This window comes from Paramormyrops kingsleyae, chromosome 8, assembly GCF_048594095.1.
Source record: "Paramormyrops kingsleyae isolate MSU_618 chromosome 8, PKINGS_0.4, whole genome shotgun sequence".
NCBI classification, from domain to species: Eukaryota; Metazoa; Chordata; class Actinopteri; order Osteoglossiformes; family Mormyridae; genus Paramormyrops; species Paramormyrops kingsleyae.
Window position 1 is genome coordinate 5,947,749 of NC_132804.1, and position 20,163 is coordinate 5,967,911.

Below are 20,163 nucleotides of genomic sequence, written 5' to 3' on the forward strand. Positions count from 1 at the left end.
AGTGGTTTGTGTTATATATGCAATAAACGTGGTTATATGGCTTTCAAAACAATATGCAAAACACACTTCATTGTACATAACCATCAACCCAAATACCGCCGACTGTTCGAACGCTGTTAGATTGTCGGAGATTGTCGATGACGTAATACGCAGAAACTGGTGACTAATGAGTGAAGGAAGCGCACAGCCACTCTTTCGAAATGATTGGTTAGAACAGTATGACGTACAGGACCTTTCATCCAATAATAATCAATATAGGCGTTCTATGACCCGCCGATCGGGAAAGGCATGTCCAATCAAACGCTGGCGACAAAAAAAAGTTTCTGGAGTGAAGCGACTCGCGTCTTCTCTCGCTTTGTCTGATTGATTATGGAGTTTATTAAGGCAGCCGGACAGCTTAGAATCCCCGGTGAGGCTGAGGAAGGGATTCTGATCGGCTTTAAGCGATACTCTGGGGTGCTGCTAACGCTCGATAACTGCCTCCTGCCGGACGAGCGGCTGTCGCGAAGCCCTTCGGCCGAACAGGGGCTGCCGATGGATGTGGAGGAGCAGCTGAGGAAACAGGGCTGCGAGCTCATCCAGGCCGCGGGGATCCTGCTCCGACTGCCGCAGGTTAGCACATACAAAAAAAAAGCGTGTTAGTAAATAGACCTGTGTTTGTACATCGAGCAGCAGCATTGTGCCTAAAAGATTCACTATAGGCCTTGATATTGACGTCAAGAAGATCGTAACATAGCGTCACTGTAAATTGGTACCTCGGGACTAACTTAATGCTCTGGTTCTCGTAACGCAGGTTGCCATGGCTACTGGGCAAATTCTGTTTCAGAGGTTTTTTTACTGCAAGTCCTTCATCAGGCACTGTGTGGAGGTATGACAGCTGTTGAGCACTTAGGGTCCGTCTCACTGATGGTGGGCTATCAACCTCCTACTGCGTTTGTTAATTTCTGTTGACCTCACGGTTTTATTGCCCCTCCGCCCCATTTCTGTCCTTTTCTGGCCGACCGCAGAACGTCGCCATGGCCTGCGTCCACCTGGCATCCAAAATCGAGGAGGAGCCCCGCAGGGTCCGGGATGTTATCAACGTCTTCCACCGGCTGAAGCAGGACCGGAAATGCGGGTGAGGGTGGATTACTGCCTACACTTGCTGGGGTCTAGCGGTTGGCGAATCTGAGGGGAGGGAAAACATGTAAATCACCTTGGATGAGAAGCTGTTTGGAAGTATGGGTGAGTCAGTCATGTGGTTCCTGTGATGAGCTGCCTGTCTCCTGCCCCCCCAGTGTGCCGGCACCCCTACCCTTGGACGGCAGCTATGTCAACATGAAGAACCAGGTGATCGTAGCTGAAAGGCGGGTGCTGAAAGAGCTGGGCTTCTGCGTACACGTCAAACACCCGCACAAGGTGGGACCCTGCTGGTGTTTTAGGAACCTCGACACCAATCTGGAAAACTGAGGGAGGAGGTGATGTGTCTGTGTGCTGTCAGGTAGTGGAAGTGCAGGTGACACAGCCTCAGATATTTTGGTATCGAGGTGAGTGAAAGAACGACCCAAGGTCATGAAGTCCCCTGAACCACAGATTAAGGTGGTGTGAATCTGCAGGTTAGGAACCTGTACCTGTTTCTGGAAGGTCACCGGTTCGAGTCCTATGGCCAGCAGAGTAATCATTTTGCGTTTGGGCCTTTGGTTGTATGTTTCAGGCAGGAGGGTGGAGCTTCCTGCAGCCCCTGCTAGTCAAATTGATTAATACTAAAAAGTAGCTAAAAAGATTGTACACGCATATGCCTCAAGAGGCAGATACTGTTCTGTGAACTTACAAGCCCATGAGATTGAGAGGAATGTAAATGTCAAGAAAGCCGATATCAAAGGCTATCTGAACTTCTATGGGATGTTGTGTGGATATATGTGAACTTTTTGTAGTTCTCTTACAGTTCCTGCTGTGTGACCTCTGTCCTGTTCTGCAGATTATCGTGATGTACCTACAAGTGCTAGAGTGCGAGAAGAACACTCAGCTGGTGCAGACGGCATGGTGAGCATGACTGCGCCTTCTCTGTGTCTCTGACTGCGCCTTCTCTGTGTCTCTGACTGCGCCTTCTCTGTGTCTCTGACTGCGCCTTCTCTGTGTCTCTGACTGCGCCTTCTCTGTGTCTCTGTCTGCGCCTTGTCTGTGTCTCTGTCTGCGCCTTGTCTGTGTCTCTGTCTGCGCCTTGTCTGTGTCTCTGTCTGCGCCTTGTCTGTGTCTCTGTCTGCGCCTTCTCTGTGTCTCTGTCTGCGCCTTCTCTGTGCCTCCGCCTTCTCTGTGCCTCCGCCTTCTCTGTGCCTCCGCCTTCTCTGTGCCTCCGCCTTCTCTGTGCCTCCGCCTGCGCCTTCTGTGTCTGACTGCGCCTTCTCTGTGCCTCCGCCTTCTCTGTGTCTCTGACTGCGCCTTCTCTGTGTCTCTGACTGCGCCTTCTCTGTGTCTCTGACTGCGCCTTCTCTGTGTCTCTGACTGCGCCTTCTCTGTGCCTCCGCCTTCTCTGTGCCTCTGACCCCGTCCTCTCCTCATCAGGAACTACATGAATGACAGCCTGCGGACAGACGTATTCCTCAGGTTCAGCGCTGAGACGGTGGCCTGCGCCTGCATCTATCTGGCCGCCCGCTCTCTGCAGGTACCACCCACCCGGACTGGTTTTCTTTGGATGCCATGGGGGGTGACTGGGGGGCACGAAGCTCAATCCCCTCATTCCTGTGACCTCAGATCCCCCTGCCTGACAGCCCGCCCTGGTTCCTGCTGTTTGGAGCCACTGAGGAGGACCTGAAGGGGATCTGCTGCAGAGTGCTGCGGCTCTACCTGCTGCCATCTATGCCCCTGTCCGCCTTGCAGGGGCGTGTGGCCGAGTGCCGCCGGGCCCTGGATGCCACCCGTGCCAAGTCTGCCCTCACGGGACCCTTGTTGCTGGCCAACGGCACCCCCACCTTGGAGCCCCCCAGCAGCTTCTCCCCCGCCTCCAAACCTAGTGAGCCTCACAGCGACGGCCCCTCAGATGTGATCAGTGACAGGCACCATCAAACAACGCTAGCGTTATTAATAAACATTCGCTGGCCTGAAGCTCAGATTGCACCACTGAGGAGACTTGGCACATAGTAATGCAGCTCATACTGAAAAGCTGAGTTAATTTCATAAGCCCTGGTGGTTATTTCTGCAGCGGCTCTCAGTTCAGTCCTTTTTCCCTCCAGGTTCCCCTCACACAGTCAAACAGGTCAGTAGGGACTCGCCCCAGTCCCAGGCGGCTCTGAAAGACGCTCGCCGCAATCTCGCCAATGGGTAAGGGGTGCTGCTGTCTAATTTGGGGATACAGCTTCCTGCTGACACTGATGGAACTGGGTTCCATTCAAAACCACTGTATAGGTTGCCAGATTGATGTAACCTCCCCTCCAAGATGGGTTGCCAGTTTAGCGGTCTCTTACCTTGCAAAAGGGGTTTGTGGCTTTTGCCCTGTCATCCAAAATGTGGGATAAATGATCTGGATGTTTGAATTGCCTTTTCCAGTGTGTGTTGTTTAACTCGGGCCTCTGTTTCTCCGTGTCTCAGGAAAATCAGGTTGAGTCACAGTGACGAGAGGAGGGAGGTCCCACCCAAATCTCCATCACACAGCCCCAAACGCAGGTACGGAAGATCCGTCTGTAAATATCCTGCTGGGGCCAATGTGTCGGGGGGGGGGGGGGACAACAGAGCCTGACTCATTCAAACCTCCCCCATCTCCTCTCTACAGACGCAGCCGGAGTGTGGCTTCTCCCTCCCACTCGCTCTCCCCCATCCGACGCAAGAAGCAGCCCAGTGACTATCAGAGAGAGAGGGAGCGAGAGAGAGAGAGGGGGCGTCGGAGAGAGAGAGAGCGGGAGAGGGAGAGAGGACGGAAGGACAGAGTCTCCTCGCATCGGAGATAGCGTCGGACAGTAACGGACGAGGGGGGGGTACACACTGACCAAAAGAGCTGCCTGTTCCAATAATAGTTTTTCTATTTATTTTTTTTAGCTGAAAATTTGAATACATGTGAAATTTGATGCCTTACACAGCAGTTATTGCCGCTGCTCCTCCGTATCTAAGATTTCTCCTCCAGATATGATGACCAGGGTAGGTTAAAGATCTGGCCCCATTTTTCTAAGTCGTTGCTTATTTATTATCGTTATTTTGAATCGACCTTGGACTGTGACACAAAGGGCGATGGGGGTTAAACAGTTTTGAACTACTGAGTCTTTGATTTACAGTTAGCCGTCATTTCTCAACCAGGGACGTCGACGTGAAGCATCCCTGAATCACTGGCTGCTTAGGAAGAGATGCTGTTTATGTTGAACGATTTGTAAGTTTGTCTGGGGGTGCGGTTTGGTGCTAGTGTCCCGGAGGATGCAGGTTCAGAATCCAGGCAGCGTATGAGCTTGGCCCCCCTGTATCTTGGCCTCACTTACAAAAGTAGTTACCCTGATGTATAAATAAAACTTGGAGCAATAAAAGTCACCTTGGCTGAAAGTCAGGTCATTGGAAGTAGGATTCATCGCCATGAAAAGGATGAATGAGTCTTGCCTTCACCATTCTCTCATTGTACAGATCTCTATTTTTATCCCAGAATTTTAAAATTCTTTAAATAAAGAGCCTATTTTTTTTTAAGAAATTGTGTTTTATCTCCTTGTTGTGAGAAATTTCTGAATATCTAAAGCACACATGGAGTTAGATGTGAAGTGTCAGTAGTCGATATTCCGTTCTTTTCCGTTAATCGAACTTGAGGTCTTCTGAAGATCGTGTAACCTTCCCTTGCTTATTTGACATAAGGTCACAATGACCTTGAGGTCTTTCCTGGGAAGCAAAGGGCACCAGATACAGTACAATCTGGATGGGATGCTAGTCCATCCGAGAGAACAGTGACACCCACATCCTCTTGGGGCGTGAGGGTGTGGTTCTGCTGTTGCCGCGGTACCCATCGTGTTGGTGGTGGCGTGGTATGCAATTATGTTCTGCAATGTATTCCTCAAACCTGTACTTTATATTGTGAATATCTTTACTTAGACTACAATGTCCTAAAATTAGAAAATGTTTAGGCTGTGAAATGACAGGTTTTTCAGTTTCATTTAGTGGGTCAAAATGATTTTTTTGGTAAAGCCTGTATTTCTGCTGATCTAAAATTATGAACAATTGAAGCAATGATATTTTTTGACTATTATAAGTATGAACTTTAAATCATTCGCTTTTTTTCCCCATCTGTCTGAGCTGCTCAAAGAGTGACAAAGCTATACTGATCATTTAAATGTTTTATCCCGTTCGTCCAAAACCTTTGAGTAAATATCCAGCTTTTTGGAGCATCAGGGCTGCTTTTAAATTTAGCTTCAGCAGATGGGAGTTCAGTGGGGGGCACTGTTGCCTCACACCCCCAGAGCTGAGGCTGGCATCCCAGTGCCGCGCTCTGTGTCGGACGTCTGCCTGCTCTCCCTGTGTCCAGCTGATTTCTTCTGAAGACTGGATTCCTTCCACAGTCCAAAGACCTGTAGTTAGGCCAACTGGTGTCTCCGAACTGCCCGTTCCGAGTAAATGTGCCCAGTGATGGACTGGCATCACGCCCAGGATGTGCTCTGTGCTGCTGGGACAGGCTCCAGGCCTCATGCGACCCAGTCCAGGATAAGCGCTTAGAAAATGGATGATTAGTTTTATCAAACGGTGAATCTGACATTTTCTACATTTTGTTGCCCCACACCCACCTCTGTTAGTAATGATGACCCTTATTGCGTTTTAATCGCCATGGAGTAGAAGTGCTACTCCCAGTGCTAAGTGATTATGCCTCTAACGAGGTGTGACACAATTAACCCGGTGCACTCGTCCCATTTGCCTTCGTAATGTGCCTGTTCAGATCTCTGCAGGGGCACCGCTCCTGGTTTAACTGCTCTCATGTGCCTGCTGTAACCCGTTGCCCTCCCGTGCCCTGAATGAAGGAAGGGGCACCTCCCAATGCCTACCAGATAGGCAACAGGCCAGATGATCTTGTTGATGATTCGCATCACTGCTGCTGGGAGGGGCAGGCGGATCTGGGTGAGGCAGCTGAGTGCAGCATAAAGGCTGCACCGTGCATCTCGTCTGGACCTTCTAGAGTCTCATTGCTTGCCTGGCTGGTACCTGGAATTAGGAGAAAGCTTTCATCCAGTTCAGCGGCAGCGGTTATAGAACACAGAGAACAGGAAGTTTCAGAGAGAAGGAGATAGCAAGAGAAAGAGTTTGGAAGACATAGGGACGTTCTAGGGAGTCGAGAGAGGGGAAGGAACAGCAGCGTTGCATGAATGTTACAGTACAGTCATAAGTACTAGGAGGTACCAGAACTCGGGGACATTAAGGCAGAAGGGCCCTAAAACGCAGGTAGAACAGAAGAACGGGGCCCTGCAGCTGGAGGAAGCGTAAATGGGAGCTGTATCCCCCATCCAGGCGGCGCTCTACACCATCATGGTGATCTTCGGCATTCTGGGAAACGGCCTAGTGATCGGGGTGGTCGGGGAGAGCGTGCTGCGGGACAGCGGCCGGGGAGCCAGCTCCGATATCATCTTGGTCAACATGGCGCTGTCCAACCTGCTGGTGTCCTTGGTGAGGAACGTACCGCTGATGCTGGCCGACTCGGGACTCCAGGTAGGCAGACCTTCAGATAGCGAGAGAGTCAAAGGGCAGAGGAGCTTTTCTCCGACGCCTCCCATCCTTCCTGCTGTAGAAAATGCTTTTATCGCTCAGTCGAACAACACAGGGTTCATTATTTCGCAGGGACCACAGCTATACGTCTTAGGCCACTGCAGATTTTCGATGTGTGTTCATGGAAGTGAAGGTACTTTTATGTGAGCTTTTGGTGAGTCCTTGAGACAAAATGCTTGCAAAATTTCTGTTAACTCAATTCTTATGATTTTGAAGATTTGAACTTAGGGTAAATGATTGTGTACTTGGAAATGAACCCAGTAACTTAAAGATCTAATTAATCTTGACTCTTTTAAAAGACATTTTACACAGTTTAATCTGTGTTGTGCTTTTCATTGTATTAATAAACCCATCTGAACGCGTATGTTGCCTGCAGTTTGCAATGTGCATGTGCAGCTCTCTTACTTCCAAATTATTTAATTTCCTTCCACAGTCTAAAGACATGGCGTAAGATTCTAAATTCTTGTGTATATGGTTGCCCTGTCAATGAATGTTACATTTATATAGAACTTTATTGAACCAATGGGGAGCCACTCCAGCCACCCCCACTGTGCAGCCCCCACCTGGATGATGCCAGTCAGCCATCCTGCACCAGTACGCTCACCACACAGTAGCTAAGGTGGTGAAGGGGCAGGAGAGAATTCACCAGTTAGATATAGGGGATGATTAGGGGGTCGGATTTGAAAGGGCCACAGTGGACAATTTTAGCCAGGAAATCAGGGTTCCCCCCCTACTCTTTCGAAAGATACCCCGGGATATTTTATGACCTCAGAGAGTCAGAACCTCAGTTTTTACATCTCATCCGAAGGACGGTACCATTTTTATTCATTCGTTCATTAAATTTGTATAGCGCATTTCACAACATTACATTGTCTCAAAGCGCTTTACATTATCCCTGCCCAAAGCCCCCAATGAGCAAGCCAGAGGCGACAGTGACAAGGAAAAACTCCATAGAAGGTAGAAACCTGGGGAAGAACCAGACCCAAAGGGGGAGCCCGTCCTCCAGGGGGCAGCAGAGGAAGCCCTAACCCTAACCAGACCCAAAGGGGCAGCCCGTCCTCCAGGGGGCAGCAGAGGAAGCTCTAACCTTAACCAGACCCAAAGGGGGAGCCCGTCCTCCAGGGGGCAGCAGAGGAAAAAAGGGCGAGCAGGCCGTAAAGACGCCACAGGTAGTGGAGGAGTAGGGGGAATGAAATGTGCAATTAGCCAAAGTAGGGGAGACTAGAGGCAGTGCAGTTTGTAAGCTCTGGCAGATAAGGCTGCAGCAGCATAAGTAGGAGGGAGAGGCAGGTAGGAATGCAGGCATGGGGAGTCCCTGAATGTCGGCACTCCAATTCCACGAGGGGGTGTGAAGCTAGAGTGACAGCACTGACAGCTCAGTTCACCCAAAGCCAATAGCACCGATCCCCACCCAGCTCTACGCCTCACACTGTAGGCCTAACTGGGAGTGAGCAGTTGGCTAGAGCTAGAACTAGAGTCCTTAGTCTAGACTTGCCACATCACTGCACTAGGGCACTAGGATCCATGCAGACCACAGGATGAATTGACCTGTTGGCCACTTCAATACCTCTTCCTTAGGGTGTTAAAGGGGGTCAACCAGATAAGAGGAAACAATATCCTCTGTTTGTGGCAACTACTTGGATTTTAGATTTCTGTGATGGGCCCCAACCCTATTAAACTTGTGGTCCTATGGTCTTCTCTCGTCCTTCCTCCTCTAGCTCTATTTATCCATGGAGTGGTGTCGTCTCTTCATGTGCGTGTGGGTGTGGCTCCGTGCCGCCAACGTGTGGTCAACGTTTTTCCTGAGCGCGTTCCACCACCACACGCTTCACCGCCTGGGGCCCCGTCAGACCGGCCCCCGGGGGCCCCCGGGACCTCTGCTGCTGGGCATCGGCCTTATTTGGGCCCTAAACCTGCTCTACTCTGTTCCCGCTTACATCTACTCCAAGAGGGGAGACAAAAACAGCACTGAGGTGGGTGTGTGTGTCAGTCACGTCACAGGGAATACCATCACCCAACTGGAATTTTCCTCATGACTGGGAAATTCCAGAAAGGCTTCCTTCTGTCTTGGAAAAGTGGTGTGACAATTAAGAAATGGGTTTTATGGCTTACAGGTTTGAGGGTCAATTATCAGGAGACTGACTTTCTGTCTACCTTTGACTCTATGTGTGTGTAATATAGGATTCTGAAGTCATATTTATAGTATAGAGACGCTCCTGGGTTGCGATATTTCGACTTTGAAAAACATTTATGCGTCGTACTTTCAGTACATGATTCAATAAATTAAATGAGATAATCAGCACTTTTTAATATAAATTAGGCTTTATTTTAATGATTTTGCCCAACTATAGACTAATGTAAGTGTTTGAGGTAGGCTAGGCTAGGCTGTGATGTTTGTTAGGTTAGGTGTACTGTATTAAAATGCATTTTCACCTTTTGATAGAATTGTCAGAACGTAACCCCATCATGACCTGGGGAGAGGCTGTATTTGTATTTATACTGCAACAATGTTGCTATGTGTGCACATCTATACTTAATGTAAACATTATTTATGTGCATATATTTGGGAGTGCCCTGTGATAGGTCGGCGCCCCATCCTGGGGTGTTCCCTCCCTCTGGGATAGGCTCTGGACCCCCCACAACCCTCAATAGGATAAATGGTTACAGCAAATGGATGGATGGATATATTTGGAAATATAACTCTAATCAGTATTTAAACTTGCACATCTAGTTGTACTTGTGCATATTGCACATTTTGTAAATACTGATTCACTGAATCTACTGTATTGATAAGCGCTATCGCTCATATTTAAATATATATATATATATATATATATATAATTTTATTTTTCTTGAATAATGTCCAATCATGTTTGTGAATGCATGTGCCAGTAGTACTAAAACGACTAATTCCTGGTAGATGCAGGTATACCTGGGCATTAAAGTGAATTCTGGTTCTGATTCTGATTATTTCCTCTCCTTTCACCAGATGTTAATGATGGTCAGCACCACCACACGCCCCCTACTGGGCTGCATGTGGAACTTCCCGGATCCATACCGGGGTCTGATTTACTCTACCGTCTCTCTGCTGATCCATGAGATACTTCCTATCGTTCTGATGTCCGTCACAAACGTGAGCACTCTCTACAAGCTGTATGGACACGGGCGCAGGCGTTTGGGAGGGAATGCCGTGGAGGACGCCCTGGGGGCGCGCAGGATCCCTGCCGAGAGGAGGGCAGCCAAGGTAAGGGGGGGGGCTCACAATAAATGACGAGACCGTTTCATTTCCACCAGGCCTGTATCTCAGCCCCGTTCTCCCCTCTCCCCCGGTCACCCTCTCGCCCCCCCCAGGTCATCATGGCTCTAATCATTCTCTTCACCTTGTCCTGGGGCACCAGCATCATCTCAAACAACAACATCAACTTCAACGGTGGCCAGTCGGCGGACGCCCTCCGGGTGGTTGCCCGTTTCGCCAACTCGGCCTTCATCGCCCTCTCGCCCGTGGTGCTGACCTTTGGCCATCGCCGTATGCGGGCTGTGGTGAAGGCCATGCTGTCCCCATGACCTCCCCAGGGCCTCGCATGACCTCCCCAGGGCCTCGCAGGACCTCCCTCGTGGATAGACATGTACTGCTGCTCATGACATCTGATCATTGGATGCTTCCCTGTTATAACCAACTTGTTACAGCCAATCAGAATAAGACCTTACATGTTTCACTCTCTGCCTACTGTTGGTGAAACACACCGAATTACTCATGGATATGGGTTTAGTAGGTGTGTTGGATTTTAATGGTCTTACGACAAATGAAATAATCCATGCAGAGAGAGACTGGGCCCCAGTAAGGCTCCATTTTCTCATGCCAGTCGTCTGCTAAGCTGCTTGAATCTGACCAAAGATGTGTTGCTCCTCTGTGGTGATGTAGGTTACTGCAGTTTGTCCTTGGCAACATGACACCGTGTGCCCTTTGATGGACTGGCATCCCGTCCAAAATGTCCCTCACCGTGTGCCCTTTGGTGGACTGGCATCCCATCCAAAATGTCCCTGACCGTGTGCCCTTTGGTGGACTGGCATCCCGTCCAAAATGTCCCTCATCGTGTGCCCTTTGGTGGACTGGCATCCCATCCAAAATGTCCCTCACCGTGTGCCCTTTGGTGGACTGGCATCCCCTCCAAAATGTCCCTCATCGTGTGTCCTTTGGTGGACTGGCATCCCATCCAAAATGTCCCTCACCGTGTGCCCCTTGGTGGACTGGCATCCCATCCAAAATGTCCCTCACCGTGTGCCCTTTGATGGACTGGCATCCCGTCCAAAATGTCCCTCACCGTGTGTCCTTTGATGGACTGGCATCCCATCCAAAATGTCCCTCACCGTGTGCCCTTTGATGGACTGGCATCCCATCCAAAATGTCCCTCACCGTGTGCCCCTTGGTGGACTGGCATCCCATCCAAAATGTCCCTCACCGTGTGCCCATTGGTGGACTGGCATCCCATCCAAAATGTCCCTCACCGTGTGCCCTTTGATGGACTGGCATCCCGTCCAAAATGTCCCTCACCGTGTGCCCCTTGGTGGACTGGCATCCCATCCAAAATGTCCCTCACCGTGTGCCCTTTGGTGGACTGGCATCCCGTCCAAAATGTCCCTCACCGTGTGCCCTTTGGTGGACTGGCATCCCATCCAAAATGTCCCTCACCGTGTGCCCCTTGGTGGACTGGCATCCCATCCAAAATGTCCCTCACCGTGTGTCCTTTGATGGACTGGCATCCCATCCAAAATGTCCCTCACCGTGTGCCCTTTGATGGACTGGCATCCCGTCCAAAATGTCCCTCACCGTGTGCCCATTGGTGGACTGGCATCCCGTCCAAAATGTCCCTCACCGTGTGCCCATTGGTGGACTGGCATCCCATCCAAAATGTCCCTCACCGTGTGCCCTTTGATGGACTGGCATCCCATCCAAAATGTCCCTCACCGTGTGCCCCTTGGTGGACTGGCATCCCATCCAAAATGTCCCTCACCGTGTGCCCTTTGGTGGACTGGCATCCCGTCCAAAATGTCCCTCACCGTGTGCCCTTTGGTGGACTGGCATCCCGTCCAAAATGTCCCTCACCGTGTGCACTTTGATGGACTGGCATCCCGTCCAAAATGTCCCCCACCGTGTGCCCTTTGGTGGACTGGCATCCCGTCCAAAATGTCCCCCACCGTGTGCCCATTGATGGACTGGCATCCCGTCCAAAATGTCCCCCACCGTGTGCCCTTTGATGGGTTGGCATCCCATCCAAAATGTCCCTCACCGTGTGCCCTTTGATGGGTTGGCATCCCATCCAAAATGTCCCTCACCGTGTGCCCCTTGGTGGACTGGCATCCCATCCAAAATGTCCCTCACCGTGTGTCCTTTGGTGGACTGGCATCCCATCCAAAATGTCCCTCACCGTGTGCCCCTTGATGGACTGGCATCCCATCCAAAATGTCCCTCACCGTGTGCCCTTTGGTGGACTGGCATCCCGTCCAAAATGTCCCTCACCGTGTGCCCATTGGTGGACTGGCATCCCGTCCAAAATGTCCCTCACCGTGTGCCCTTTGGTGGACTGGCATCCCATCCAAAATGTCCCTCACCGTGTGCCCTTTGGTGGACTGGCGTCCCGTCCAAAATGTCCCTCACCATGTGCCCCTTGGTGGACTGGCATCCCGTCCAAAATGTCCCTCACCGTGTGCCCCTTGGTGGACTGGCATCCCGTCCAAAATGTCCCTCACCGTGTGCCCTTGGTGGACTGGCATCCCGTCCAAAATGTCCCCCGCCATCTGCCCTGTTCTTCTTAGGACCAGTTCCTGGCTCAGTACAATCCTGTACTAGACAAGCAGTTATGATAGGTGGATAGGTGGATGGATGGACAATCTAATGCCAAAGCTGTTTTTGAAGATTTTATAAGTTTGATGCATTACTATCTATTATTTTGTAATATTTAAATATATCTGTTTTTCGTTATCTAGCAAGATTTCAGTCCAGCAGTTGCATTATTTAAAAATAAGCAGAGATTCTATATCAAAATCGTTCAGCTTGACATTCGTAATTGTAGTATTGAGTTTCTACTAGTTCTATTGAACACTTTCTACTGACAACTACATAAATGTTTCGCTGTTTCCTCTGTACTTCTTAGAAATTTCACAATATGTACAGCCTCTCTTGGACTGAAAATGAAATGGACTGGAAAAAAATCAGTCAAAATGATCACATTTGTAAAAAATTTTAAAAGACATCAATGTCTTCAATTTTTTTTTCAAAAAGAATTATACAAAAATAAAAAGAATTATGAAACAGATAAGATCTTTCATTTGTGTGCTATGCCTCTTTCCTCTATTAATCACTACTGTTTTCCACTCACATGGGTGCTTAACAGATCCATGTTTTAATTGATTATACCTCTAACGAGGTGTGATGCAATTAGCCAGGTAAGTTAATCTCTTGTGCTTTGGTGATGTGCCTATTCAGCTCCCTTCTGTTTTATCTGCCCCCTAACCCCTATTTGAACCCTAATCGGGAGGAATCAGGCTACGCTGATGAAGTTGTGCCCCTTTATTCAATCAGTTGGACCATCCTAGAAAGGCTATAGCATTTAACCTTCTCATGGGTGAGAGTAGATAGATTGATGCTCCATTCTGAAGTCTACATATAGAACATTATGTAATCTGTATCCAGCTCTATGAGAGGAACCCGTCTGCTACCCATTGGTGGAAAGCTCAGGTCCTGAAAGTAAAAATCCAGACCAAGATTTTGTTTCAACCAACCAGTTGAGTACTCCGTGGCTGTGACTCTTCATAATCAGACGATTAGTTGAAACAAAATCTTGGTCTGGACTTTTACTCTTTGGACCTGATAATGTGACTATAGCAATGGCTTAGTGATTTTTTTTTAGTTTAAAGAGGCAGATTATTTGCCTGTTGACCGTCTCCATTTTGTATCAGTTGATCCTTTAGTATCCATGAGTCCCACACCTCCTCTAACCCTATTTATCCATGGAGTGGTGTCGTCTCTTCATGTGCGAGTGTGTGGCTCCGTGCCGCCAACGTGTGGTCGACGTTTTTCCCGAGCGCGTTCCCCCACCACACGCTCCACCCCCTGGGGCCTCGTCAGACCGGCCCCCTGGGGCCCCCGTGGGACCCCTGCTGCTGGGCGTCGGCCTTATTTGGGCCCTAAACCTGCTCTACTCCGTTCCCGCTTACATCTACTCCAAGAGGGGAGACAAAAACAGCACTGGGGTGGATGGTCACTCAGGGTGCAGGTAGAAGAAAAATAATTTGCATAATTATTGCCAAAGCTCACTGTCATCATTAAAAACTAAAAAAATGTTGTACAGAAATGATTGTATTATCCATGCCGGCTCACTCAGCAGCAGCACTGTAACATAAATGCCATGTTATGCTGGTGCTTCATTGTTAATATTAGTAAATGTCAGTGAGGCGTGTTGGTCAATGTCCACACATTACAAGGACAAGGTCAATGCCGGTGTGCCTTCATGGCCCTGAAGAGCGGCCATGAAGCCAGGTGCCCTCTGGCCAGTCTACTTTGTGCTAATATGTACTGTCGTTTTTTAGGTTTTATTTTATTTTTTGTTGCATAAATTATTTTTGTCCTGAACTACTTTTGTGAGTATAAGGCATCTTTCAGAAGTGGAATGGTGTACTTACCCCAAATAAGTTTGGGGGGGGGGGGGGGGGCGTGAGTTCATTCTTTAAGATCTCTGTTTATTTGCATATGCTTTATTTGCTTGGTCCGGTTATGATATCCTACCCTTCAGTTTTTAAAATGCTCAGCATTAAATGTTTTCGTAACACAAAGTGATGCATCCCGCAACAATATTTAGTAAGATGCTGTGTGAATTATTTCTTAAGTGTGAGTTCTGTATTTAAAAACGCCACCAATATGACCAAAGCGGGTATTGTTGACAAACACAGTCATCAGCAAACAAACACTTTATTGGAATTCATTTTACCAGCTCAGTATGATGGGATTTTTGACTGATAAATTCACTGGGAATGGAACAGTGAGACTTATGCAGCATTAACTGGAAATTAAAGTCAACGCCATGTGAAGATGAACTATCAGTTAATCCCACCATGAGGCTCACGGTTAGGAAAAGACAAATATATTCTGGTTCTAAATATTTGGAATATTTAACATATATAGATGATTGTAAACTATATGGCCAAAAGTATTGTTTAATTAAGCCAAACCCACTGTTGATACAGAGGTATGATTAAGTACACAGGTACATAATCTCCTACAGCAAACAGTGGCAGCCACACAAACCCACAGAAAGGGACCAGATCAGCCAACAACGACGCCCAACCTGAAAGGCAGCAAATCCCACCAGCAATATTCCAGCATCTAATGAAAACCCTTCCTGGCAGTGCGGACGTTACAGCAACAACAGGCCAACCCACTTCAAAGTAATACCCTTGGTTTCAGAATGAGATGCTGGACAGGCTGGTGTCTACATGCTTTTGGTCATATAGTGTATGTTGTTCTCCAGTATAAGCTCCCGTCATGTCTATTCAGAGCATTAATGGATCTCTTTTCTGCAATTTCCCGATAGTGTTTGTCAACGTTGGGCAAATTTCCATTGTTAGTCTACGTTCTATGATGAATAAACTATTTATTATCAATTATTTTAATTGATAAAGCTTGTTGCTGCCCCGCTAGGCATTTACCCATAACACCCTGCTTCCCATATTAAATACAACCCATCACTTTGCTTTTTCTCTTGTACTCGTTGTCCTACTTTTTCTCCTCTGCTGCACTTTACAGGCCGCAGTCCTGGAAACGCTTTCCATCTCCCCCCCCCGTGACGCCACCTTGCTGTTGCACCTGCCGAAGACCGTGCCTTGGATCTTCCTCCTCAGCTTGCTGTGCCCCATGGCCAACACCAGGGGGCTGAAGCCCACAAAGAGCGAGGCGGAGAAGTGAGCGATAGTGAGCAGCGCCTCCGTGTGCCGGCCGCCGTTGTGGTTGTAGTAGGTCACTGCGGCAACTTGGAGCACCCAGCAGGTTACAAAGAGGCTCACCAGCGCCATGATCACCTGGCCGGCTTTGCGCTCAGTGGACATGTGCTGGTCCAGGTCTTTGTGGCCGCTGGAGAGGACACTACGGATGTGCTTGTTCAGTGCGTAGAGCGTGACCAGGTTGGTCCCTACCATGAGCACCAGGGGGATCACCTCGTTGATGGCCAGGGAGGTGGAGGCGAACACCACAGCCTGCTGGCTAGAGGGGAACACCCACATACAGCCCAGCAGGGGGCGTGTAGTGCAGCTGATCACCATGACCTCCACCGTGACGTTGCCCTTGACGTGCGTGGTGTAGACCAGCGCCGGCAGCGAGAGGGCTAGGTTGCCGGCCCACACCGCTCCCAGGGCCGCTAGGACGCGGAGCCGCTCGCGCCGCTGCGCCAGGCTGCCCACGGCCACCCTCTGCCTCCGCAGCGTGAGGCACTGGAAGGCGCTGAGCATCAAGGTGACCCAGCAACTTACCGCCCGCCACCACACCCAGAGCAGCATGAAGACGCGGCACCAGCTGTCGTTCAGCGAGAGCTCCAGGCCCAGGTCGGACACGAAGATGGGCACCGTGCGGAACAGTGTGGTCAGTAGGTTGGCCAGGGACAAGTTCACCAGGATGGCGTTGGAGGGGGAGAGTTGCCTGGCGGCACTTTCCAGGGACAACTGGAAGACCTGGGGTCGCGGAGGGGAAAAGTGCAAAAGCCTCGGTATCAATCCACCAGACACAATGCAAAGGTTGTAGGTTCCAAACCCAGACAGCACAGATAAATTATAACTCTTCTCACTACTGTAAGTCACTTGAGATAAAAGTGCCAGGTAAATACAAATAATGTAGGAGTTACACATACAGAGAAAACATCCTGTGAGTCATTGCTTAAGAATAATCAGCCATTTTGAGTCAATTCACTGCAAGCAGGAGCAGAAGCACTCAGACAGAATGATTTAGAAGAGCAAGAAGAAAATGACAGGGGTGGCAGGGTGCAGCAGGAGACGTATGTGTATATTATCAAATCCCAGCATTTTCAGATGTGATGCTGTATAGAGTTAAAAATAATAATAAACGCAGTAAGTCACAGTAAAGTGCATACAGGAAATTCTTGTCATTGGTTCAAGGAAAAACAATATATCTTCAGATTAGCATAAAAAGGTCAAACAGGAATTTTATTCAGAGATGAATCTATTTTTGTTACAACATATCAGCTGAGGAGGTCAAACGGAACCAAATGTACAGCAAAAGTCAATCATTTAAAACGTAAAAATAATCAATTATGAGTGTGAGCATACGAGTGTGAGCAGGTGAATATTATGGTACCAGTGATATGTTCAAGTGTTCCTCGCAAAACATAGCCAGGCTTCCTTTAGAAGATCTCTCGTGTGTCACAGTGAAGAGTGAAACCACTGTGTCCGAGACTGGAAGTGCTCACGCCTCTGTCCTTACCGCTCGGATGACCAGAAAATTTCCAAAAATCCCTGAGAACACAAGGATCCCGAAGAGGATGGCGTCTGCGGTCAGGATCTTGGACATGTCGCAGTCAGGCTTTGGCCGAAGGCATCTTCAGTTCAGTCTGTATTTCCCTAGGGTCTGTTTTTTAGTGGATTTATGGCCAGATGTCCTCTCTTCAGGTGCATATTACTTTGTTCTTGTCCTCTGTCTCCAGCTCTAGTTTTATCCACAAACAACGCCCCCCACCCCCACCCCCCCATCCATAAAACAAAAGTCATCCTCACTGTTGCTGATTCAAATTCTCTTTAGGGTCCATTTACCCTAAAATTCGTTACCCAGCAACGTACCCTACATACACCAAGCAGTGCATGTTCAACACCATGAAGCCTCGACGAATCACTAAGACCACAGCAAGAGTGCAATAGGTTTTATTTAACGTATTTTCAGAGCATTGTAAGGGTAGTCTTTCACAAGCAGGCTATATTCTTTTTAAAAAGTTCCTTAAAACATAATATAATTACGGAAAACTGAAAGAAAATTAACATAAAAACTAAAAAATAATAAGTACATATTTGTATCACTTAATTGGAATAGCTTTTAGAAAACAAGGCTGTAAGGTAAAAATGGAATCATAAAATTTTGATAAAACGTAGTATGTGAAATGCACAAATTAACCGTTAGTTGCTGTGAGATCCTCAAAGCGTTTCAGCACGACTGCATTCTCACCCACAGAACCCTCCTGAATATTTTATTATATTAGCCTCAGACTAATGAGATTTTGATTTCTTGCTTTGTTACCGCAAAGACAAATATATGACACGTTAAAAACTGAAGCTGAAGTCCTATAGATTCTAGCCTCCATTGATTTATTTGGCTTCTTGAGAGTTAAATCTTGATTTGTGTAAAAATCAGGAACTCGGACAGTGTTCAGGGGAGACCAGCTGAGTCCGAGACGCTTCTGCCTCTAGTCATCTAGAAAGGTCTGTATGACTCCTCAAGCTGGCCAGCTATAGATGTTACCAGTCACCAGGAAACCCCAACCTGTCAGCAACAGAAACGCTACTCCCGGGTCCTCGGCAACTTGATCCTAACTTTTGATCAAATGCTTGCCTGTTTATTTGCTTTCCAGCAATCTGTCAATCCATGGTTAAGGTCATCCTGCTTTGATTTCACCTTTTTAATTATTGATAATGAAACATCACAATGTGGTTCACTAGCGGGACTCCTGAGGAGAGTTCAGGCAGTGAAAATCGTATGTTGTTGGTAGGGCGAGTGGCATGATGCACACATGTTCGGGTTGCACAGGAACAGAGGTGCACAGACCAGCGCGAGGCCAGAATGGTGCCCCAGAGAATGAGGCTTTTGTTAGGGATGGGAAGGACAGAGAGAAACGGGATACAGAAGCAGCTGAGGAGCTGCATGATCCTGCGGGTTTGGGCCAGTTGTTGCCTGTGTGTCCCCAAACACGAGTCAGCCTGGGCCTTCGCTGGGAGCCAGGAGGGCAGGGTGGGGGTCGGGGTGCCTCTTAAGCCTCTTAGCAGCCAAAACAAAGGTGCTGAAACGTTGACATGTGGCTGCTGGCTGCGGCCGCAGCTGGTGGACGCCTGTCTTTTGGCCGAAGCAGCTGTCGTTTCCAGGTCCTGGAGGCGATGTCATGACATTATATTCCCAGTATGTGGGGAGGGGGGGGGGGGTGACTCTGTGTGCCCTGAGATGGTTTGCTGGTTCTATATCCACTTTTCCAGTACAGGATCCCAGTGAGTCGGAACCTATCCCAGGAAAGCCAGGGGCAGAGGAAACATGGATGGGATAAAGACATGCTTTTAAATTAGAATTAGCAACCCGCAGAACCCTAAAAGAATATCTATAACATAGCCCTTATTCAATTTAAACACAAACTTTTTGTCATTTTTTAAATTTATTTTTCCATTGTTTATGTTTTTATTCTTTGCACTTCTTTTATATTTAATTTTATATTCCGTTCATCTTTTTTCTCTATTTTGTATCCTTCCTGTCTTTTCTTTTTTCTTTCTTGCACTGACAAGGATAGTCTTCCAATTTTGTTGTGCCTTGTGCAATAATGACATTCATTCATTCATTCACTGAATCGCTCACTGTGAGCGTGTATCAGTGACTGACCTCACACAGGCTGCCCAGTGGGTTCCCCCTCACACCCTGCGCTCTCTGCTGTGGGATTCTGGCCATGTGCTGCCTAAGCAGTTGTGGATGAGGGATACATGTACAGTAAAAGGCAGGTGATGAACATAAAGAGCAGGAAGCTACAAAACTGACCATAGTGTGTGAAATCAAGGCTACAACCTGATGTGACTATTTCCTGTCCTGCTCGGTTCAGGATGGTGGATGTCTCTTGTGTTCCCTTCCTTTCTCACTTCACAGTTCACCTCTCTGCTCCTCATGGGTGAGATAGCAAGCAGGTCTGATGCAGCTCAGAGAGATGCTCGTTCTCTCCAGAGCCCTATTAAAGCCAGTCCTGAGCTCAGCACCCCGAGTGGCAAATCGCATACCTAAGAATTTTCCGTGCCTTGTGATTGTGCCTTTGTTTGGTTTGCGTATTTGTTGATCATTTGGGAATTGCCATAATAGACCTATTGAAATACTAGAAATGAATGAGTCTTCATTGTTTCTGATGGGCAAATCGATGCTTCCTGTTTCTAAACTTCTAAATTTGGAAAATTGTGGATTAGCCTATTCATACTATAAATAACATATTTTTATTTTTTAAATATCAGCTTATATATATGATTTGAAATATTGTACACTGATAATCAGACCAACCTTCCACTTGATCAGACCTGTTCACTTTAGGAATATGGGGGCTAATGTTCACTGTAGGAGTATGGGGGCTAATGTTCACTGTAAGAGTATGGAGGCTAATGTTTACTATCGGAGTAAGGGGGCTAATGTTTACTACAGGAGTAAGGGGACTAATGTTTACTGTAGCAGTATGGCGGCAATTGGTCAGT

General features: G+C 48.2%; 3 protein-coding genes across 4 annotated transcripts; 2 read left to right on the forward strand and 1 right to left on the reverse strand.

The window, feature by feature from the left end:
• Positions 1 to 264: 264 nt before the first annotated feature.
• Positions 265 to 4,488, forward strand: LOC111853471 (cyclin-L1). Its single transcript, XM_023830408.2, has 10 exons — positions 265 to 612; positions 794 to 868; positions 1,008 to 1,117; positions 1,278 to 1,398; positions 1,958 to 2,022; positions 2,542 to 2,641; positions 2,731 to 2,989; positions 3,210 to 3,297; positions 3,565 to 3,639; positions 3,746 to 4,488. The coding sequence occupies exons 1-10, from the start codon at positions 370 to 372 to the stop codon at positions 3,918 to 3,920; spliced, it is 1,311 nt and encodes a 436-aa protein (XP_023686176.1). The 5' UTR covers positions 265 to 369; the 3' UTR covers positions 3,921 to 4,488.
• On the forward strand, positions 4,003 to 13,014 carry LOC111853480 (olfactory receptor class A-like protein 4). 2 transcript variants are annotated; one of them, XM_023830419.2, is made up of 5 exons: positions 4,003 to 4,107; positions 6,436 to 6,633; positions 8,409 to 8,663; positions 9,680 to 9,934; positions 10,042 to 13,014. In XM_023830419.2, exons 1-5 carry the CDS (start codon positions 4,096 to 4,098, stop codon positions 10,252 to 10,254), a joined length of 933 nt encoding a protein of 310 aa, XP_023686187.1. In that variant the 5' UTR covers positions 4,003 to 4,095; the 3' UTR covers positions 10,255 to 13,014. The 2 variants fall into 2 exon arrangements, with proteins under 2 accessions (XP_023686187.1, XP_072571154.1); XM_072715053.1 differs by lacking the exon at positions 4,003 to 4,107 and having other exon boundaries at positions 4,787 to 6,633.
• A 2,415-nt stretch (positions 13,015 to 15,429) lies between these two features.
• Positions 15,430 to 17,260, reverse strand: ora4 (olfactory receptor class A related 4). The gene is made up of 2 exons (XM_023830009.1): positions 17,174 to 17,260; positions 15,430 to 16,407 (listed from the first exon to the last, which is right to left on the reverse strand). Exons 1-2 carry the CDS (start codon positions 17,258 to 17,260, stop codon positions 15,430 to 15,432), a joined length of 1,065 nt encoding a protein of 354 aa, XP_023685777.1.
• Positions 17,261 to 20,163: the final 2,903 nt, after the last annotated feature.